At 41.7% G+C, this 22,765-nt stretch overlaps 2 protein-coding genes across 5 annotated transcripts in view; one reads left to right on the forward strand and one right to left on the reverse strand.

The window, feature by feature from the left end:
- Positions 1 to 13,751, forward strand: LOC120720601 (probable carboxypeptidase X1). Of its 2 annotated transcripts, XM_040010332.1 has the most exons (15): positions 1 to 635; positions 1,762 to 1,917; positions 4,212 to 4,321; positions 4,419 to 4,558; positions 4,848 to 4,932; positions 5,771 to 5,930; positions 6,022 to 6,113; positions 6,745 to 6,868; positions 9,102 to 9,298; positions 9,401 to 9,580; positions 10,503 to 10,700; positions 10,787 to 10,883; positions 12,455 to 12,594; positions 12,680 to 12,782; positions 13,065 to 13,751. In XM_040010332.1, the coding sequence occupies exons 1-15, from the start codon at positions 260 to 262 to the stop codon at positions 13,367 to 13,369; spliced, it is 2,463 nt and encodes an 820-aa protein (XP_039866266.1). In that variant the 5' UTR covers positions 1 to 259; the 3' UTR covers positions 13,370 to 13,751. The 2 variants fall into 2 exon arrangements, with proteins under 2 accessions (XP_039866266.1, XP_039866268.1); XM_040010334.1 differs by lacking the exon at positions 1,762 to 1,917.
- The window catches only part of elp1 (elongator acetyltransferase complex subunit 1), a 17,906-nt gene continuing 8,733 nt past the window's right edge, over positions 13,593 to 22,765 (reverse strand). For all 3 annotated transcript variants that reach the window (XM_040010331.1, XM_040010329.1, XM_040010330.1), the window contains 19 exons: positions 21,341 to 21,465; positions 20,966 to 21,039; positions 20,319 to 20,397; positions 19,978 to 20,057; positions 19,215 to 19,352; positions 18,962 to 19,047; positions 18,724 to 18,872; positions 18,217 to 18,340; positions 18,018 to 18,115; positions 16,288 to 16,489; positions 16,114 to 16,175; positions 15,921 to 15,983; positions 15,764 to 15,824; positions 15,548 to 15,661; positions 15,367 to 15,466; positions 15,139 to 15,266; positions 14,695 to 14,846; positions 13,871 to 13,949; positions 13,593 to 13,742 (listed from right to left, as the gene is read on the reverse strand). In XM_040010331.1, coding sequence (XP_039866265.1) covers positions 13,675 to 13,742; positions 13,871 to 13,949; positions 14,695 to 14,846; positions 15,139 to 15,266; positions 15,367 to 15,466; positions 15,548 to 15,661; positions 15,764 to 15,824; positions 15,921 to 15,983; positions 16,114 to 16,175; positions 16,288 to 16,489; positions 18,018 to 18,115; positions 18,217 to 18,340; positions 18,724 to 18,872; positions 18,962 to 19,047; positions 19,215 to 19,352; positions 19,978 to 20,057; positions 20,319 to 20,397; positions 20,966 to 21,039; positions 21,341 to 21,465 — 1,982 coding nt within the window. In that variant the 3' untranslated portion in view covers positions 13,593 to 13,674. The remainder of the gene's footprint in view (positions 13,743 to 13,870; positions 13,950 to 14,694; positions 14,847 to 15,138; positions 15,267 to 15,366; positions 15,467 to 15,547; positions 15,662 to 15,763; positions 15,825 to 15,920; positions 15,984 to 16,113; positions 16,176 to 16,287; positions 16,490 to 18,017; positions 18,116 to 18,216; positions 18,341 to 18,723; positions 18,873 to 18,961; positions 19,048 to 19,214; positions 19,353 to 19,977; positions 20,058 to 20,318; positions 20,398 to 20,965; positions 21,040 to 21,340; positions 21,466 to 22,765) is intronic.

Genomic DNA, 22,765 nt, shown 5'->3' on the forward strand with positions numbered 1-22,765 from the left:
GATGTGGTGGTTTCTTACACCAATGAACATTTCCTATGTTTAAAACTGTAAAAGCCTTTAAATTATTTGTCTTCCTGTGTCTTCATTAATTTGTATCCTACTTTTTTCAACAAAAAAGAATTCCACACAGACTAAGGCTCAATTTATTTTCAGCTTTTTGAAGTCTTATTTAATTTAGCCAAAAACACATACTAAAGTTTTTTTTTTTTTAACTTCTATATATATACAACAGGAAGTTGTTTGCATTGCTGTGGACTTGATGTTGCAGAGCAGCCGGTCACAGAGGTTGAATGAGAAGTTCGTGTTAGAAGGTTTTCTGCAGGGGAGAGTTGCTATGGCAGGATTTCTGCTCATCACTGTGCTTTTTTATCTGAATTGTGGCTCATTTGTTGTTGTTATAAGCAGACCTGCAGATGGCACAACCTCAAGGAGAGCCACTGTGGCTTTAAACACAGCTCTAACTTCAACTGAGAGCCTTTTTTCTGCAGGGAAACCCAATACCACTGAGGTTCCCACCGCAGGATTCACAACTAGGTATCGTAAGTCAATAAGCAAACCCACCACAGCTCCAGAAAGTCTGAGTGAAGCCGCTGGTAAAACAACTGAAAGAGAAGAAGAAGGTCCTCCAGAGTTGGGTGAGTGGACACAAACTGATATTTATTTCTGTTTTTCATTTTCTTTAATGCTGTTTAATCTCAAATTGATGACAAATTGTTAAATCCAAAGGGTTCTCCTTCATGGAAAAGCTTACATGAGAGCAAATGAACTCCACTGATTGTCCTTTGGTTTTACTGGTCATTACTTTTCCCTTAAGCTAAAAGCCTATGTGGTAAAGCAGTTTCAGTGTAAATGCATCATGGTGACACTGAAAGAGAACAAAGCAGCCAAAACTTTAATTCAATGTAAATTCTGCTTTGAAAGTTAGATGCAACAAACTGTCTACCAACTCTAATCATGGTCGCATTAATCACTGATGAAGCGACAGACTTTCAACAACAACTTGAAGCCACAGTTTTGTAGATACTCGGAGTGTAAAAGGACTGTGTTAGTGTTTTCATATCTGCGGTCGGAGAGTCATTGTCCGAGGGCTGGGGGAGGATGTTCCACATTCTGCAGAGGGTGCAGTGAAACATTTTAGCCGTGTGTTTCCGCTGATGAAAACCAGATGGGCTGTGCGATGCCTGAGAGCAGAAAACAGAAGGCAACTCTTCTTAAAACCAGTCACATGTAATGTTGGTAATGCAGGAATATTCCACTGCACAGCGAGCAGATGCATATCCAGAGCATCTACTGCAGGGGTTGTTAGTTTCTTTATTGAGCTCGTTATTTAATTCAAGAAGGACAGTGCATGTTAACTGTCTCACAGACTTGGGGCGCAGGGAGTAACATCTTGTTTGCTTTCTTGGCAAGAGTCATCTCACCCTCAAAAATTAAACCGTACATTATTATTATAGCATCAAAAAATGATGGACAGCACCAAGAAACAGCTGGCCTTGTCTCCATAGTTAAATATTTTTGAATTTTTAAATTTGATTGTTTGTGCAGGGCTTTTTCCCGTTTCTGTGTTAAAATAAGCAGACCAATTCATTATTAATAGAAATATATGAGAGTCTCATCTAGCTCTCTGCAAGAGATTGAAATATAGCTATTTTCCTTGAAAGCAAAGTTCCATTGTAAAGTGTCCTGTCTAAAATATTGCATATTGATGTGGTATGAGGAATGCATGTCCTGTTGTGTATCAAATGGTTTGCTTTTTTATAGCAAAGAGGTCCACCAGAGGCATTAAGGTAGCAAAGAAGCCCAAAACGGTCCTGAAGAAACCCAAAGTCATCGGCAAGAAGCCAAATGCTGCTGAAAGAGCAAAACCCCAGGTCAAAAAAAGAGTGAGCCAATCAGTGGCCACAGAAACAGCCCCACGTATGTATCGGGGGTTAGCCCCAAAGTATACAGTATGCCCATCAGACAGGTTTGATTGCTTTTTCCTGCTTGAAAGAGGTCAAGCTGTCAGGTCACACTCACACCAGGCAGCCACAAACCAAATTATTTCCTAAACTAGCTCAGATAAGAGCCATTTATGGGTTTGATATTGTAACAATCAAACTCAAGGCAGTGCTGAATGGAGGCATACTGTATATGTAAAAACCTGTACTTTAAATCAGCCTGATGTATAACTGCTGTGTGTTACACTCGTTCAGTGCAAGCTCAAACTAAAGCCTGGCAGCAGCTTCCATCCACCTGCAGCTACTTTTAAAAACACAGGTATTCATGATACAAACGCAAAATTGATTCATTGAAGCCCTTAAAAAGAAAAAAGTGCAGACTCAGACTTTTGCTGAACTGCTCACAGATTTCACCTTTCTGCTTCTGCCAGTCTTCTTTATTTACATTGGGAACACGATAAGCGATGATGTATTGTACCATATACAATGAGTTTCCTCCCCCTTCACTTCAATTTGAAGAGTTTTATTATCTTCCTCTAGCTTCCTTTTACTCTTAGCGTCTCTTGATTTTTGTCCCTCATGTATGATTGAGCCGAACTTAGTCCCTGTAGTTAACACACATCACAGAATAGAAGTGTTTTGTAGTTACTAGTGTGATTATGCACAGTCTGGTTTCTGCCGTGTGCATATTCCCTTGTATATACAGTACATATCTCATATTTGTGTACTAGACTGGAAATCGTGCCAGCTGAGTAAGCGTGTGTGTGTATAGTGCATCTGTCTGCATAATCTGTGTGTACAGAGGGAATGATCGAAGGTTAGCTCAGTGGAGGCTGGCTAGAAATAAATGCTTAGTAGGCAAGCTGTCATGTCATGTCAAATCAGAGCCGATGTTCGTTAAAATCCATGCAGGCCTGTCAGACAGTGCTGGGGCGAGATTAGCAGTGAGTGATATGACAGAAAATGTTGCATGTTGAGAATAAGTACATGTCAAACTTATAATATTGCCTCTTCCTGGTTGATAGCGGAGGTGTTTTCATGCCTTCATTCATCAGGAGCATGATGCATAAGTTAATATGAGTGTGACTTGACTTGAACTTTAGAACAACGGGAAGCAGCAAAGAGCAAGTCTGGGAAAAATGGGAAACCAGCACAGAGGTCAGATTCAGGGTCAGGAAAACATCTTCTATGGCTTCATTCATTTTAAATGAAAGATGAAATCTTTAGTGCTGGACAACAATGAAAGAGGCACAATAATGCTCTTCTACCTCTAGAAAAACTCCCGGTGGGATTTATTTACACAGTTAATCAGCTCAGTTGTGGATTCCTTTAATGTAGTCAAAGCTGAGTGTAATCCGGGCATCGTTGTGAGTTTGCCAGCTGTCTTTGGCTCCGCTTCAGAAGTTTGAGAATAAATTTGTGGTTTGGCAGGATCCCCGTGGTCAGCAGCAACAAAGACACATTTTGACTCACAAGCAACTCGAAAGAGATCCTACAGGAGTGCAAGGCAAAAGGGGGAAAGGGTCTTTACAGGAAATGCCATCAACATTTAGCATTCATTTATGCTACTTCTATATTCTGGCCCAACGCTTTTTAGCAGCTAATAAAGCTTCCTAAGAGGAGGAGGCGTTTTGAACCGAGCTGAACCCAGCAGACAATGAGAGTCTGTCCGAGGACTCACGGCTGCAGAGCCCGTGAACAGATTTACAGAAACCTCAGTGCTTCAGCTTTCTCTGTTTTCTACCTGCTGCCTTTGGCTTAATTTGTAAACCCATCAGGGTTGAAGACACATGAACAAGTGAAAATCTTAAAAACATAAAAGAATAATAGTTATGTTTCCGCTCAGCGTTCGTACAGAGGGGTTCAGATTTGCCCACTAAAAAGGTCAACAATAATGATGAGCATTTCCAAGTTCGTCATACAAGCGATTTTTGTATGGAAGCATCTGCCTTTTTATCTAATTCGCTAAAAAAAAACGTGAAAAATGCTTTTGAGGGGTCAACTCTCAGCTTGATTTGAACATCTGCATTTTAAAATAATCTAACGTGCTTCAGTGTAAATAAGAAAACCCTTTTTTCCAACAGTGTGTTCTGTCTGATGGCACTAAATTGTCAGAAACTGACAGTTCACAGATATTCTGTCTTTTAATAACATTCTAAAAAAATCAGACTTCTACCTTTCGAACTCACACTTCTTCGAATTCACCCCTTCTCCTGTAATTTCATTCATAATTAAGTGAAATGACTGATAAAGCCCTGCTGGTTGTCTCAGAATGTCCTCCACTGGGTCTCGAGTCACTGAAGGTCAAAGACACACAGCTGAGGGCTTCGTCCTACAAGCGCCGAGGCCTGGGTCCCCACAGGGGTCGACTCAACATCCAGGTGAGTGCACAGAATTTAAAAAAAGATCCACCGCTGCACTTCAGGCTATACTTGCAGAAGCATCATAAACACTGTGCATTCCATTTGTGTGTGGCAGTCTGGAATAGAGGATGGAGATATCTATGATGGGGCCTGGTGTGCTCAGTACAGAGATAAGAAGCAGTGGCTGGAGGTTGACGCTCGACGGCTGACTCGCTTTACTGGTGTCATCCTGCAGGGGCGCAACTCCATCTGGAGGTCAGTGCTGGTGGGTTAGAAATCAGTAAGCCTGCTGGGAAACTGGTTTCAGGACAGAATAGAAGTATTGTTTCATTTTGAAGTCCAAGATAATGTTCCCAAAGTCTGCCTACTGTGAGATGTTACTCAATGTTACTTAATTTAAGACACATAAAAGCAGGCTTTGCTCCGTCTTCAGTTTGTGCTCTTTTTCTGAAACCTGGTAATGTCTTGATTAAGTTAAAAAGTGTGTGTCATATCACATGTGCCATATTTAACACCCAGATGTGTGTTTTCTGTTCACAAACAGCTGGGACATTGTGCATACCTACAAGGTGCAGTTCAGCAATGACACACTGGTCTGGAAGCCATGTATGAACGGGACTGAAGAGGCTGTGAGTGAACACCCGAGCTCTGATCTTCCCTCTACTCTGTGTATACATTTCACTTTCTAAGCTGGTTATAAAAGGAGTCACGAGGCCGTTCTTTGTCTTGGGTTTATCTGTTAAAGGTAATGGGTTAGGCTTTTGCATGTTTATGAAAGAATACAGCCCAAAATAATATAAGCAAACTGATGTATCACTTGACTTTTAGGGATTTTTTTTTTTTTTTGGGGGGGGGGGGGGGTTTCTTGTATTTGTGGAATAATTTTGCGTTATTCTTACTCCCACCACAGAAGCTTGAACCCACTTCATGGAGAAAAAAAAGGAAAAGCCATTAGAGTTTAATTTGCCCGCAAGCTGTTACCATCATTCCAACAAAGTCCTGTAAAGGAAAGTTTGGTCCATAGTGTTGACGCAGCACATTTAAAGATTATATGCTATTTCATTTTTACAGTGTGAGGGCAAAGTTTGTGACTTTCGGTTATTGAAAACTCAAAAACTGGTTTAACTGTGCAGATTTGTTGGGGTTTGTTCTTTCCCCTGCTCTGTCTGGCATGTGTGACTCAGCCACAGCTGGCACGATGCGCCAGATGTGCTTTGTCCAACCTTTTTCTTTCTTTTCTTTTTTTTCCCCACGGGGCTTTTGAATTCAGGTGGTGAAAATCAGAGGAGATCAAAATATGACAAGCGTGCACAAACTGACGTTAAAATTCACGGTTTGCAGTGATAGAGCAATGTGCTCATATTCAGTTATGAAAATAGTTTTTACAGTACAATTTTATATTTTTATTACTAAAAAAATGGTATTTGTATTATAGGTCGTTAACCTAAATGTGTCCTTGTGTCGCAGATATTTGAAGGAAACCAAGATGCAGAGACACCCGTCCTCGCCCTCTTCAACACTTCCACAGTGGCACGCTATATTCGGATCAACCCGCAGTCCTGGTACCAGAATGGGACGAAGGGGGACATCTGCCTGAGAGCTGAGGTGTTGGGCTGTGCACTCCCAGGTATAAGAGGCCACTAGCTGGAAATAGTTTTTTTTACATTCATATAGATATAAGTATTTAATTAAAGTGACACACGTTTCCCATTTTACAGATCCAAACAGTATCTATCCATGGCAGACAGAGCCCACAGAGTCCAAAGACAAGCTGGACTTCAGACACCACAACTATAAGGAGATGAGAAAGGTGTTTGTTTTATATCCTGAACATTTTAATGTGTGTGTGGTCTGCTTGGTCTGACCAAAAGCAAATATACAGAGGTTTCATTCTGTTGAATGAACTGTGCTGCCACTACGAGCTGTCTGAATCTGACGGTCAGAAAACAAACAACCAAAGCAAACACAGGTCCACCTTCCCCAAACATAGCCAGAGGTCTGACATGGCTGATTTATGGGATGTAGACGTATGAAATGTTTATACTCCACTTCAGTGACAAGAAGTTTCTCTGTGCCATCTAACTTACTTTGTATGTGTATTTTATGCGTTCTTTGGCAGTTTTTTAACTTCAATTTCCTAAAAGAAGTGTTGGATAAATACTTCAGATGGTTCAAAGACACTCAGACTAAATGAGGAATAATTAATTAATTAATTAATCAGATAATTAATTTCTAATAATCCATTTGTAAAATAATTAACCCCACATTTTTATACATATCATTTATTTCCCGCTGAGATGGGTTGAAATGATGCACTTGAATTTTGTCTGGGCATCATCTAAGCTTAACACACTTCCAATGAGGCTACAAAACAGTTGCCCTTTGAAATACTGTGTCAGTGAAACACGTTTTTTTTTTTTTTGTTTGTTTTGTTTTAACAGCTGATGAAGTCAGTACAAGAGGAGTGCCCTGACATCACGCGCATCTACAGCATCGGGAAGAGCTATACGGGGCTGAAGCTTTATGTCATGGAGATCTCCGACAATCCAGGAAAACACGAGCTGGGTGAGACTTACAGAGAAATGTGAAAGCGGCAGGAGAGGGAAGCTTAACTCTAGGAAGAAAAGCTCATCAGTGAAATCATTCGTTTTTTTTAACACAAATCAAAGCTTAATCTAGTCTTACTAGTTAGAAGGTTTCCGGTTTTAATCCCTGACTCCTCTAGTCTGGATGTCAGAGTATCCTTGTGCAACGCAAAAAAGCAGAGGACCCTAAATTCCCTGAGGATGGCAGTGGTGCTCTGTGCGTGTTCATGACGTCCACCTCCTCCTCACTGGTGTTTTTTAATGGCTGTTGTTTACTTCTCAGAAGCTGAACTTCTTATTTCTAATTAGAAACATGGCACAAAGCTGCAATCATTATTTACTTATTGAGAGCTTGGAACACTGTGAAGAGTCAGGGCTTTGGCTCTTTACTGGTTTAAATCTTATCTTAAACTCAGGATTTTCTCAGCTATCACTAGAAAATACTCCTGCAGATCAGCTGGTATGACATCTGGAGTTCCACAGGGGTTAATCATGGAGCCTGTTCTTTTTTCTCTTTGTACATGCTCCATCTAGGTCAAAGTATTCCTCAACATAATTTGCCTTTTCATTGATGTCTATAATATTTACAGTTTTATTTACCGTTTAATCTGGGCAGGCACTGTTTCATAAGAAAGCTCCAATCTAAAGCTTCAACTAAACCTTGAATCGTCCACATGGTGCTGTGCTGCCATGCCGCTTCTCCCCTAATGAGACAGTAAACTAAGAGGTCAGCAGGTCAGTATGCTGGTTCTGACCATGTCTTTCAGCCCTTCTTCAGATACAGTGCACTACTGTGTGAGACATAAACAGTGCAGAGTTCTCCCTCGTTTGCTTTAAGGTGTACAAATGTTTTCTTTGGCCTCATCAACTCAGCCCGCGTGGCAGCAGAGTGGTAGGTAGGGTATTTCCCGCCAAAAAATCACTTCAGGTTGTTATGTTGAAGTCAGTCGGGGGGAGGTTGGGGTCTGTTTGGGTTTAAATCTGTGCTCTTGTTTGGTTAACCACATCTTCTTCATTGTTCTTTTCTCTGATTTATTTTACGGTGCTGTTGATGATAAGGGTGGTTGTAGCTCAGGTGGCAGAGCAGGTCAGCCACTAATCTGAAAAGGCTGGCCAGGCTGCCTCCTGCCGGCATGCCAAATATCCTTGGGCAAGATACTAACCCCGTGTTTGCCTACTGGTGGTGCAGAGGGCCCGGTGGCGCCAGTGTCCAGCAGCCTCGCCTCTGTCAGTGCGCCCCAGGGCAGCTGTGGTTACAATGTAGCTTGCCATGGTGTGAATGGGTGAATGACTGAATGTAGTGTGAAGCGCTTTGGGGTCCTTAGGGACTAGAAAAGCGCTGTACAAATGCAGGCCGTTTACCATTTACCATGATGGTTGTGTCATCAGTGTTTTGTTGAAGCTAAGGTCATATTTATAGAATATGACCTTTAAACATAGTGTGAACAAGAAATTGAATGCAAATCTGCCCCCATACTCATCTTATACTTGGTCCCCTGGTATAATCCCAGAACACCACACTGGGAGGGGGTGATGATATCTCCCCCCCGACCTGTCATCCTGGCTCCCCCTTGCCATAGCATGTGTGCTGTACCTCATCAATCTCTAGCTGTGAGAGCAGCATGAGGGGTCTAGCCTAGTACCCTTGCTGAATACAGATGCCCCAGGTGAGAGTCTAACTTGAAAGTCCCACTCCAGAGGCGTGTAGTCTTACCAATACGCTATCCAGCTGCTATTATACTATATATATATATATATATCTCTATAGGTTGGATGGATGGGTGGATGGGTGGATGAGCTTTAAATCTGTGCTTTAAAGTGTTTTAAATAGCCTCAGAGCCATTTTCATATTTAAAATATATTTGCTTACGGCACAGCTCGCTGTTTGAAAACTTTCTGAGTGTTATGTGCCGTATTTGTTGTTAGCAGTAAAGTGAGCTCAGAGTCCTCCTCATGAGCATTTCTCAGAATAACATGTGACATTTCAGAGATACCTGCCATTGAATGTGCAGTATGTGGCCCACTGATCTGTGCAACTCTGCGTGTAAAACATCAAACTGCACGTGTATTAAAAGCTGTTGCATATGATATCCACTGCACATAAAGGATTTTGATGAGATTTGTGTTTAAATCTTTAAAGGCATTAACCAAATGACAAGTAAAAGTCTGGTATGAGCCAGCCTTCCCATCTCTGTGTTTGGCGCCCCCTGCAGGAGAACCAGAGTTCCGATATGTTGCAGGGATGCATGGAAACGAGGTGCTGGGACGAGAGCTCCTGCTAAATCTCATGCAGTACATCTGCCAGGAGTATAAATGGGGAGACCAGCGCATAGTGCACCTGGTCAAAGAGACCCGCATCCACCTTCTGCCCTCCATGAACCCCGATGGATATGAGATGGCTTTTAAAAAGGTGCAGGAAACTCCCCTGTCAGCTCTGAATGTCAGCACTAGACATGAGAGTAATAAATTACCAGAACTGAAAGGAGTTAATCCTGTTTTCTTTGACGTTCAGGGCTCAGAGCTGGCAGGCTGGTCGCTGGGACGTTACAGCTATGAAGGCATCGATATGAACCACAACTTTGCTGACCTCAACTCAGTGATGTGGACCGCCATCGAGCTGGAGACAGACCGGTCCAAACTCATCAACCACTATTTCCCCATCCCTGAACAGTACACCACCGAAGAAGCTTTTGTGAGACACACGAGTGACAAACACATATTTCACACACACGAAAAACATCTCCATCACCTGTTTTCCTGCCTCTCAATTTCATATTTTATTGTAGAATGATTTAAAACTTTGATACTTTAATGGCGTTTTAATCCTAACGGTTTAAACACGAGGGTGACGGGTCATAGTATTTTTACATCGATTCAGTCCTGAGAAAAGGCATCAGTAAAAACAACCTGTACACGTGGACCAGGGTCATGTGGAGGCTTTCAGAAGCAGGGATAGTTCAAACCAAACATGTCTACATTTAACATTTTATTTTTAACTTTAAAATTCTCTGACTGTCTGGGTGATAAATAACGATTTTCAGTATGAATTAATTAATTAAAAAACCATTAAACAAATAAAAACATTTTAAAAAATGTAATTTAAAAAATTAAACTGGAAAATAGAAAGAAAAAGGAATTTTTTAAAATAAAAACAGATATTTTAAACTTAGTTTTTCTAACAATAGGACAAAGTCCTTTTAATAAGCTTCCAGTTTTTCTTCCTGTAATTTTGTAGGTTTCACTCTTAGATTGTGATGAGTCATACCTAAATGTTTCTTATGGCTAATTTGTGCCTCCTTGTCTCCTCTTTCCTCCTGCCTGCGATCCCAAAGTTAATCTCAATACAACACATTGAAGGATGTCTTAATTCAAATGCATCTAGTGGGTAGAGGAAGAAAGGAGCTGCAGGAGGGTTATAATTGATGCTTCTTTGTTTCTTGTGGAACAAACAACAGCTAGAGCTTGTAAAACAGCTAAAAAGGTGGACAGATATCCACAGCATCATGTTTTCTGGGGATACCGTCCACTATTTACTGGCATTAAAATGTCACCTAAAACAGAGTCGAGTTTACCCTGATTGCAAGTTTTAACAAACTCGCCACCTTTAACATCAGGTGGCGTCAGAGACCCGAGCTGTCATCAGCTGGATGCAGAACATCCCATTTGTTCTGGGTGCCAACCTCCACGGTGGAGAGCTGGTGGTCACCTACCCATACGACATGACACGGGACTGGGCGCCTCGTGAGCACACGCCCACCGCTGATGAGAGCTTCTTCCGCTGGTTGGCAGTAGTGTACGCCAGCACCAATCAGGTGACTGCTCCTTCCACGCTCTTAAACTACAAAACACCTTAAAGAAAGTGAGTGAACAGTGTACTTTTACACGTAATACAAAACAGGTGATGTCCAACCATGACCGCCGGCCGTGCCACAACAAGGACTTCCTGAGATACAACAACATCATCAATGGAGCCGACTGGCACAATGTACCTGGAAGTAAGAACGAGTGTTTTTAAAGTCAGATTTAAAGCTTAAATCTCTGTTCTGTTTCTTAAATTAACATTTAATTTTTATTCTGTTTATCTCCTTTATCAGCTTACAAGACAAAATTAATACCATCAGAATCTGCAGACAGATGTGACCTTAGCTCTAACTTTTTCACTACCTAAAATTACTTACGCATTACTAGGTTACTTACAGTCTGCTTAAATTTAATAATAGTATAATCATTTCTTTGTTACCTGTGAAAAACTGATTTGTTACCCTGTTAATCTGGTGTGCCTACCTTTAAGTCAGGGCTCTCGAACTCCAGGCTTCGAGGGCTGGTGTCCTGCAGGTTTTAGATGTGTCCTTGATCCAACACAGCTGATTTAAATGGCTAAACAACCTCCGCAACATGTCTTGTTGAGGTAATGAATCAAATGAACTAATCATTTGATTCAGGTAATTTGATTCATTTGATTTAGTGTGTGTTGACCCAGGGTGGTATCTAAAACCTGCAGGACACTGGCCCTCGAGGTCTGGAGTTCGAGACCCCGACTTTCAGTATATGTAGGTAAATATAACTGCACTTAATTTTCATTTATTTACAGAGGAATTAAGGCCTTTGTCATGGGCTGTATTACAAAGTGTTGCTGTCAAAATATTAAAAGTGTTTTTCAGCTTGCTAACAAACCTGGTTGCTCTGAAACTGATGGTATACATATGCACACCTATTTAAAAGTAAATAAGATGCTTTGGGTGAAATAGGGGAGACTAAATGGATAAAGACGATATTATACAACCTCTGTACCCTTAATGACAGGTTTTGACACCTATGTATTAGTAAAGACGTAGTTTGACAAACATTAGAATAGGTCACAGTTTTTTCCGAGGTCCCTAGTAATTAGGGATGGGTATCGTTTAGGTTTTATCCGATACCGGTGCCAAACCGGTACTTTTGAAAGGGTGCCGGTGCTTAAACAGTGCTCAAACCGGTGTTTAAAGAATGGAGAACACAAAATTGGTCCAAAAACCTCTCATGTTCAGCTGTTTTTTTGTAAAAAGATAACAATGTTAGCCTTTTCTGCAGCTATGGGGCATATATGGTATCACTCTTGGCTGGAAGCAGTGCTTAATCAATGGAAAAAACACAAACTTTGTCCAAAAACCTCTCATGTTTAACTGTTTTCCACTTTTTCTTTGGTCATTTTAGCCTTTTTGGCCAGGGTGAAGGGAGTATCTGTCATCAAACAAGAAGACAGCAGCATGTAACTACGACGGTGTTTGCTAGTTGCCATCATGGCACCGGATACCGGTACCCATCCCTACTAGTAAGATTCACAGGCGCAGATCACCCTCACTAGCTTAATTTTGTTCTGAAAGCAGGGCTGAAATATGACTGAAACCTCTCGGGTCAGAACAGATAAACTAGGGTTTCTCCTAGCAGGTGACCAAAGATGTGTTTGATTTAGCTGAACATGACTATGTCTTTAAAAACATAAACTCAACACCAGAAAAACCTCAGCACAAAACATAACTTGGATTGAATAAATAAAGTTTGTCATATTTTTCTTTTTTACTTTCAGGTATGAATGACTTCAGCTATCTGCACACCAACTGCTTCGAGGTGACTGTGGAGTTGTCCTGTGATAAATTTCCTCACGCCAGCGAACTTCCCATCGAGTGGGAAAACAACAGGGAGTCTCTGCTGACTTACATGGAGCAGGTATATTAGTTATAGGTTTATTTTATGAACGGCTTGATTATCATTTTATTTTATTTTTTTAAAGGCTGTGTTTATTTTATTTTAGGTGCATCGTGGTATTAAGGGTGTGGTTCGCGACAAGGATACGGGGGCTGGAATAGCAGATGCCGTTATCAAAGTCGATGACATTAATCATCACATTAGATCAGGTACATTTTTATTTCACGTCAGATATTGAATCAGTTTTGGTGGTAAGAATAACAGAAGCAACTAAACATCAATAGCCTGTCAATAGATTCTGGACATTTTTAATTATTTCTTTATCATGATGTTAAGTGGAAATCTGATAACGTGATATAAAATGTTGGCCCTTTTTGCATGTTTTATAATAAAGGAAAAAAATAAGGTTTTCTGGATGTTTGTGTATACTGTGATAGTCCACTGCACTGATACTTTTCCTCATGCCACCTTCTGTTATTTCCTTTCTGCAGTGGCCGAGGGCGATTACTGGCGGTTGCTGAACCCCGGCGAGTATCGGGTGACGGCCACCGCAGAGGGCTACTTCCCCTCCTCCCGCACCTGCCAGGTCATGTATGACCACTACCCCACAATCTGTGATTTCCGCCTCACTAAGATGCCCAAAGAGAGGCTGAAGGAGCTTTTGATGAAGGGAGGGAAACTTCCCAAAGACCTGCAGCTCAGGCTGCGGCAGCTACGCATGCGGAAGCTGCGTGTCACCACCAAGGCGATCAACCGGAGACGCGCTGCTGCTGCAAAACGGGCAAAGAGGGTGTGATAATGATCGTGATCAAAGCGAGAACAAAGCAGGACTTGGTTCAAAGACCCACCTTCGCAGGATTCACACATTAGAAATGTTTTTATCTTCTGCTGTGGAGCAGCAGAGCAACTTAGGAAAAAGTCTGCAGCGAAAGCCACATTAATTATTCTGATTTCTGGGGAAAAAAATGTATGTGATGTCATATTGTTTTCTTTGAGCTCAAGAGAATGAACACATTTTATAAGAGAAGTCAATAATTGAGTCTTTCTTTATTACATGATTAGTATTTGACCTTACAGTTAAAAATTAAAAACAAAACTAATTCACTTCAGAACACTGAGCTTCCACTTGACACCGTTTCTCATCTTTGGAGCGGTCGGGACCTCGGCGTCTACGGAGGGGAAAAGATGGGAAACAATAAGAGAAAAATTTAAATGGTGGCATTTAATATTTATCTGACTAAAAAGGTGAAACTAAGGAGAAGAGAAGTGACTGGCTAAAGAAACAAATTGTGCTGACCATGCTGTGAAGCTGCTGGTCTCTGCTGCTGTTGGAAAGAAGCCATGATGCTGTTTGCCGTGGAGTTTGGCCCAGTGAGCTGCAGAGCAGGAAAAGTTTAAGATTTATTTTTGGCCTTTGTCATTTTTATGACAGGTCAGTGGAGTGGGCAGGAAAGGAGGGAATGACGTTAAGGAAAAGGCCCACACTCATGCCGGTAGGACATGTCCACAATACCTTGCCTAGGTGACATCACAGTCAGATGCCAAACCAACTCATCTGGCTCCTTCGATGTGGAGGAGTAACGACTCGACTCTGTGTCCCTCCCAAATGATTTAAACCCTCACTCTAAAGGAGAGGCCAGCTCATAGCAATAAGTCAGATATGTCATACTTCTGAAGAACCTCCTGAAGAAACTACCACAGATTCCTCCAAGAAACATGTTTGAATTCTTTCTCAGTGACTGCAAAACACATGTCGACTGGTTGGGCAACTCCTACACACCCCAAATATCCTCAGGAGGATAAAGAGCTGGTCCAGCGGTCCACAATCAGGAAGAAAACCTGGATCTGATGTTCGACTAATGGAGAGACCTCTCCAGTACCCTGCCATACATCTTCCCAGGAAGGCTGAATAGTGCAAACCCCCCAAATAGTGTACCCTTATCCCAGGCAGGGTGACCAGCTCCCTTTATTTGTTCTCTTTCATAAAAGGTCCTTTTAGTGTATTTAGGATTCATGTAAGTTCATGTAAATTCATGTAAGATAGATCTTTAGATCCATACTAATGCACAAAGCCAAATGTGCAGAAAGACTGTTAAAGATAATGATAAGAACTATATTTACCGGGGCTTGGCTGGTCTGCAGGCCTTCAGGCCACACCTCAGGAACTGCTGCCTCCATCATCTGCAGAGCTTCATCGTAGGTCAGCTGCAGCTTTTCTGCCTGTTTGTCAAACTGGAACAGCACCAACACCTTCAGCAGGTTGTGGACTTCCTCTGTCAGGGGGAATTAACAAATAAGGTTTCACCTAGATGGATGTAACATCACTGAAGGGTACAGTGACTTATACAAGTCTTGAATTCTGTATTAAAACAAGACGTGTGCATGTGAGCAGTAAAACTTTTCTACTTACTATGTTTAAATTGCACACCAAGTCAGACCAGGAATTAATCTTTTGATGTCGAGTTCAAACAAGAGGAATGATTATAAAGAAAAACCATGTGAAGGGGAGCAGCACTAAATGTGGGCCAACAACTGTTTGCTGATGTTTTTGTTCCATAGTCGCACCTCTCATTTTGTCCACAGTAGTGATGATCTCAGCCAGGGCGAACATCAGTGCTCTGTCCTCCATTGGGCTTCCTTCCTTCAAGCTGAGCTTCTTTCTCTCTGCTTTCCGCCGGTTCTTCGATGATCTCCTGCGAGCACGTTGACAAACATTCCATCAGTAACAAAGCTGAAGTATTTTCCAGCTGGGCTACGCTTGACAAACTCTTAAGGTGGAAGCGGCTGGCTTACGAGGAGATGCGGGAGTTACTGTGAGAGTATTTGGAATTGGTCATCACACTGCTGGCTTCAGAGTAAAGCTCAGCGTCAGCACAGTCTGGACCGTCTTCGTCTGGTGAGGCGGACAAAAGGTCGGGTCACAACACGTTCACGTTAGATAACACAAAAACCGCTAATTCAGTCCGATTCTCACCGAGCATGTCCAGTCTGGCTTTCTCTTTCTGCTCTCGAACCACAGCCAGGCGGGTCTTGTGTCGGGTGAAAGTCCCAACCTGAGCCTCCAGGAAGGAGGTTTGGGTGTTTACAGCTGATGGAAAACATCAACATGATAAGACTATGCCCTCTTTGTATGGCTGCGCTCTTTCTTAGTAGCATGGTTCAATAAAATAAGAGACTGAACTTCTCTTACCTTCTAATATGGCGGGTTTCAGGTTGGTTTCAGTGATGTCCTGTCTGTTGTGCATGTAAATCTGAGGCAGGCAGAGGAAATATTTGTGTTCTATTGTGCAAAAAGAAAGGTGAAGGCAAAGTGAAAAGGCCCAAGAGATGGCGGTTTATTTACTGACCAATCGGAGCGCCTCCTCCCAGGATGCCCCAGTGATTAGAGCTAAGATGGCTTCCTCACAGTCCTGTGGGAACAAAGGAAAATCAGGCATTCAGACCTTGGCTAGCAACTGCAGGCAGGAAGTGCTGCACTGCTGGATGATCTTTAGCTGTATCAGAATTTCTCAGGTTGGTCATGGCTGCAGAAGAGCTTACTTTAGCATACTGGTCCAACAGCAGAGCAGCTTCTGAGTAGCGCCTCTGTTCATTCAGCTTCTCTACAAAGGAACAAAGCAGAAAAATTCACTGGAAATATAATCCAGCAGCGATGTGGCTTCTTGACTTTCCACTTAATCTCCAGGTCACATGACCACCTGTTCTTATGATTACCTGCCAGGTCTCTGGCCAGCAGAGCTAACTGGTCGGATGGTAGCGGTATCTGCTGTGCCACGCAGATGGCGTTCCTCCAGCTGGAGCTGGTGGCAAAAGCTTGCAGGGCCCGTGCTGGCTCTCCACATCGCCAAAGGAGCAGGCCGGCCTGCTCCGCCTGCTGCTGCTCCACCAGGTGCTCGGCGTAGGCACAGCTCAGTGTCTTGAGGTCAAAGAGCAAAGTGTCAAAATTAACTGGCATATAAACACAAGACCGGGTGAACAGGTGAGCGCTTTCTACGGGTGAGTGGACCTGTGTGGAAAGGTGGCTGCTGCTAGCACTGCTAACGTTAGCCAAACTTGGCAAGCTAACCTGAATTTATGTGTGTGACCTTATTCACAGCGTAAAGTGCCACAGTGAGATTTGAAATGAGGTTTGATTATTGAAGAATGCAAAATAAATTCTCTATTTATATTTGTATTAATTTCATCCATTAGACTTTGCTCAGTGCTTTTTTAATTCTTAAAGATGTTTTTAAGACATTTGTAGTCTGATTTCTCTTCTTTAAATTACCTCTAATAATGAAATAAAAACTTTTTAAAATTGTTCTCCTTTTCTTTAAATTAAAAAAAAACTTTTACATTTAATGTCTTAAGATCTGTCCAGCTTTCATCCAAAAGGCTTCAGTGTCTTTAACTCAAACTGAACCTCATGTAACTCAAGACGTGGCTCAATGCAGTCACAGAGGCCACGGTGTGAACACTCTGTCGGACATTTCCCCATCATGCCATCACGAGCCATTAACATCACATGGGTCAAGATGTGAGTGTGGGCCAAATCGCCTGGTAAAGCATCTCAAGTCTGTGTTATACTTCAACACCATCAGCTGGTGTTGAAGACCACCACCTCTGTTTGATGATGGTCAATCACAGTGGATCTACATGGCCTCTTTTGCTTAAACCACGTGTCGTGTCTACTCAGTCCAAAATGTAAACATCTGCACTTAAAGGAAAGAGGAGAGTACAGCTGAGTCCTGGGCCTCATGTTGTGCCGTGGCCGTTCAGTCTCTCCTATGTAAAAGGTCCAAACGCTCCTCCCTGCACTGCACAGCATACAAGGGGACAACCCTGCAAGGGGTTAAATACCTGAGACTCTCCATCAGTGTTTACAGCTGTGTGAGGTGAAACGTTTCAAATGTTTCACTCCATCCAGATCTGTGGATGACTGAGAACACAACACTGACAAATTTCACTTTTAACAAATTATCTTTTATAAAACTTGAGTCTGGGAAAAACAAGCACAATCTCAACAAAATGCCTCAGTTTTCCCACATCCATCCAGTCATTACAAAGAAATTCCACTAGTAAATCAAAGAGCCCCATCAGCACGGCTCTTTTGGGTTTAACCACCTGACTTTGGTGTGGCATGGCAGACAATGTGGGATGTCTTTGTCAGACAAAAGGCTGTAAAACTGACAAAAAATCAGACCTCTGGCCTGGAAATAATAAACAGCCCAGAAAGCCTCTTTCATCGTGATTTAGCCTTGATGATTTTTATGCCATTTTATTTTCCATTTTTTCTGCAAAACCATCCTCTGGGCCAGATTAAGCCCTTCTGTGGGTGTATGTTTGTCATTCCTGGTATTAGTGATTTGAAAAACTATGATCAGTGTCATGAATGCATGTGTCATGTTGCAGTGTTTGGGTTCAGCTCGACACGGACCTGAAACAGTCCTGAGCTGTGTGCGTACCTTGTAGTGAGCGCTGTCTGCTGAGTACAGTCTCAGAGCTTCACTGTAGAGCTTCTGTTCCTTCACGAGCTGCAGAGCTTCAGGAAAATGTTCCTCTCCTGTACAAAAACACTCATCATGTAACTTAAAAAGATTCTGGCAGAGTTTCCAAAAACAGCAACTCTCATAAGACCAAGCTGACAGGCACAAGCGGACTGACCACACTTGCTGAGATGGTGCAGGGCCTTTCTGTAGCGCTTCAGGTGTTTGTCGATGGTGTAGCGCTGGTAGTTTGGCTCCAGGCTCTTCAGCATGTTCAAGAAAGGCAGGTACTCTTTGGGGTCCTGCAGGGATTGAGGAGATAGCAACATGAATCAGCTGTATCCTTACTCTATAAACAATGTGAAAGATTAACCTTTCTGTTGCTGCCCAAAATATGAAGATCTCAAAACTTTGGACATGGAAAAGTCTTTAATTCACACCAAATTTACTGATTACACCACAGGCTCTCAGAGCATTAAAGTCTCCTGTTTAATGTTTGAAAAATAAAAAATATCAACTGGTCTATCATTATTAGAAATAATGTAAAACGTATTTTAAATAACACATCCTGATGATCCACTAACTTATTTACTGATCTCACTATCAACGATTCTGTATAAAGTATATAGTATATCATGGCACTGAGGTAAAGTCTGGTGGTTCCTCTTCCCCTGCAGTCTCCTACCTTCTGGGATTTCTCCGCCACCATGAGTACGAGGTCAAAGTCGTATGTTCCCAGCGAGTAGTCATAAAGGTCGTTGACATTGACGAGGAAGAGGAGGTACTTTAACGCCTCCTCAGCGCTCACAGCACCAGGAGCTTTAGGAGGGTTCTCTAAATAAGAATGCACACACAGAGCACTGAGTGAAGGATCAGAGCAAGTACAGACAGAAAGGTCATCGATGGGTCTAAGGTGTGCTCACCTCGAAGCTCGTGGACTTTCTGCAGAGCAATTTCCAGCTCAGGAACAGTCTTCTTCACATGAGCAGTAAGGATGGACAGACAGAACCTGAAAGGAGAATTGTTTTATGTCCCACTGCTCCCATCAAATGATCCAATTACTGAACATTTCTGATCCTTCCTAGTTTTACTTTCAGCTATTTTAAGATCACAAATAGTAAAGTTTGTTACATTAATATGTTTACTATCATTTAAGAAAAAAAAGATTTCACTGACTTGTTTGGATCCATTGATTCCATGACACTCCGTAAAGCATCACACACCACGTCCACTTTCTTCTGCTTCGAGGCAGGCTGAGGCTGGACCGGGCTGCTTTCAGAACGGGGGTACATACTACCGGTCGTATCCTCCTCTCTGAGTAAAAAACGGAAGAGAAAACCTTTTTTTTTTTTTAAAATAAAAATAAAAAACAAACTGCAACCTTCAGGGATTAAAGATCGAAACAAATGCACAAATAATAAGAAACTGCAGTTCCTATAATGTCCACTTGAGGCTCCAGCAGTGAGTCAGTCCCCGTAGACGCCCATGTTAAAATCTCTTTACAGCAGAAATAAACATGTTTACAGCCTGATACAAAACTGTTTTGATCCAGGCATCCATCTTTTCACGTATAGCCAATTTAGTCACCAGTTAAACCAATATGAAATTCTATGGGCTGTGGGAGGGAACTGGAGTACCCGGAGAAAACCCACAAACAAAGGATCTAACAAATAATATGACTCAATGGGAACGAACATCCAATATTTTCAGCTTTATTAAATTCTAGTATTTTAATTAATCAGTTAGTACTAATTAGCAGGCATCTGTTTCTATGCACTGCACCAATACTAAACATTCTTTTCCAATAGGATAACTTGTGGCTGAAATGTTGATGCCAAGTCTTTAAAATGCAGTAAAAACAGCAGGTGATGTCACACCATACAGTCATTTTTCTTTTAAGGTGAGAATGTATTCCTTTGACCTCTTTGAAAAGTCTTACTTGAGTTCAGTGAGGAAGAGGTTGATGTGGTTGATGGAGCTGAGCTGTTTGATGAAGGTCTCTATGTTCTCCAGGAAAGCCTTTGAAGAAAAATAACATTGTTTTTACTCATTCACAGCCTTGTTATAGCTTAGAAACATCCACCCATCCATCCGTCTTTCAGTGTCTATGCACAGAAACCTCCTGCAGCTTCTCTGGCTTTGCAATATATTTACATCACTTTTGGTGACTAATAGTAGATATTACTATAAACTTTAGCTTCATTTTAAATAAACTGCCTGCCCTGAACATTAAAGGAAAATAAAAAGTTATAAAACTACACATAAAGACGCAGAACAAACCTTTGGGTTGTGATCATAAATGAAGTTCAGGTTGATCCTCAGCTTCCTCATGCATTCAAAGGCGTCTCTGAATTTCAAACTGGTTATAAAAAAAAACAAGTTGAATGTTTTCAGTCTTAACACATTATTTATAAGATTTAATTAATTAATTAATTAATTAATTAATTTAAAGGGTTTTTAAAAAAAAAAAAAAGGTAATGGAACAGATCATCACAGCCTGGGAGCAGACGGTTGTTGCTGAGATTTCGGCTACAGTATTTAGAGGTGTGATGTCTGGTTCTCAAACTTTTTGGAAGCGTAGAAAGGGAGACATTTTTAAAAGCTCTTCCTCAGAAATGTCAGGTGCACATATGTTTACAGTCATTTGTACTCTCAGATCCCGCATGAACTGTGTACTAAAACTTTCTAAATTCTTCCAACTGTTTCATAGCAACAAACAGAAATAACTTTGAATTTTAGCCATAAACAGAATATATTTTAAAGATAAACTCCATGAATAAAAAGGATCAAAAATTTTAAAAAGAAGGCCATCATCTACGCAAACACGTCTCATTTGTATGATTTAGTGTAAAATGTTTAGTCTTGGCTCTGGATATCAGAACCTTAATGTTCTCTGAAAGAACATAACAAGACGATCTCAAACGCACCTATCCAGCCACTTCCTGAGCTGAGCCAGCACCAGCGCTCTGTGATGTATGGTCTCCAAATTCCCACGAGGCATCTGGATGGACACAAGTTAAATCAAAATCCCGGTCCCCACACGTTTGAAGGCATTTTTGAGAGTCAAAATATGGTTTTAGTGGCAGGGTTACAATTAGATTATGGTTAGGTTTAGGGTAAGGGTAAGGCATTCATTTTTGATGGTTAGGGTTAGGGTAAGGGGCTAGGGAAACCATTACGTCAATGAAGGTCCTCACTAAGATAGCTGAACGGGCTTGTGTGTGTGTGTGTGTGTGTGTGTGTGTGTGTGTGTGTGTGTGTGTGTGTGTGTGTGTGTGTGTGTGTGTGTGTGTGTGAGAGACCTGCAGAATCACTCTGGTGTCTTGTGGCACCACAGTGACGATCCTGGATCCTCTCTCCACTCGTCTAAGTGTCTCATCATTCTGATCATTCTGACCGCCATCGGAGGCTAGAGCCGCCTGCAACCCTGTGGGGTCAAAGTTCACTCAGCTCACCATCACTATTACACACAAAGAAAGAAGACCTTGCTCAGTAAATGAAAAACATTTATGTCCAAGCTACAGTGAGCTGTAAATGACCAAGCTACTCACTTCTCCTTTATGGAAGAGCCCAGAAACCCATTTGAGTGTATTGGTGATTCATTCTTACAGTCAATAGCCAGAGCTCACGGCTGTAGGTGAACATTTATGTGTGATCCATGTAGAAACATGGATCACACATAACATGGATCATAGATCAAACAGATGGAGTAAATTTCTAGCTCAGCTCCCTCTTCACTACAACAGACCAGTATAGCATCTGTACTACAGACTGATCGCCCACTCTGCTTTTCCCTCAGTTAAGAAAATAAGACCTCAAAGATACTTAAACTCCTCCACCTGTGGAAACAAATCATACTTGACCCACAGTGGGCTCTTTTCCAACTAAAAACCATGCCGATTACGATGCACAGTTAGCAGGGATTCATGCTTCAGCGGGAAATCTACGCTGTAACCTGACGTGCACCTCTCGAGAAATATTACCACACTCTGGGTCAGCGCAGCCCACAACTACAGTGATGAGCCTGTTCAGTGCAATTCATCCTGATCCTGCACATTTCCCGCTACTTTTTCACTGCAGTTTTTGAATTTTTCAATAAGAGATTAACGATCATCACAACAGAATAAGAAAAGAAAATTATAGCATCAATATAAAGACTCACAAATATCAGCAGATTCCTGCTAAAAAGATCAGAATTGATGTGAGGGAATGTACAAAGAAGGGGAAAAACTTGAGGGACAAATCTGTCTGCCTTAAAAAAAAAAAAAAACTGCACAAAGCAAATGGAGTGGACCCAGGAAGGGAAAAAACAAAATTAAAGGAAAAAAACAAACAAACAGCATTTTATTTGTTTTTAATTGGCTGGTACTGTATATAAAACACTAGAAAAAGACCACACGATAATTAGGCCTTAGCCTCCCTGGGACAAGGTTGCGACTGGAGCCTACAGGGCAAGTGTCTGGAGTCTAATACCCAAAAGGTTTCTGAGCGCATAGAAGTGTTCAGTCCCCTCACTTCCAACCGTCCCCCAGCCTCAGTAAACATTTACTGACAGGTTTATGAGCTCAAAGCACTATTTTCAAGTTCATTTAGTAAATATGGTCCTTGTTACATAAACCATGGTATGATAACACAGCCAGTGTGCAATGTTAAAACACCAAGATGATGACACTGAAAACACTCAGAGGCTTCTATCCACCAGGTCATGAACCATCATGATTGTTACT

Source organism: Simochromis diagramma, unplaced genomic scaffold, assembly GCF_900408965.1.
Source record: "Simochromis diagramma unplaced genomic scaffold, fSimDia1.1 OVJJ01000585.1, whole genome shotgun sequence".
Lineage (NCBI taxonomy): Eukaryota > Metazoa > Chordata > Actinopteri > Cichliformes > Cichlidae > Simochromis > Simochromis diagramma.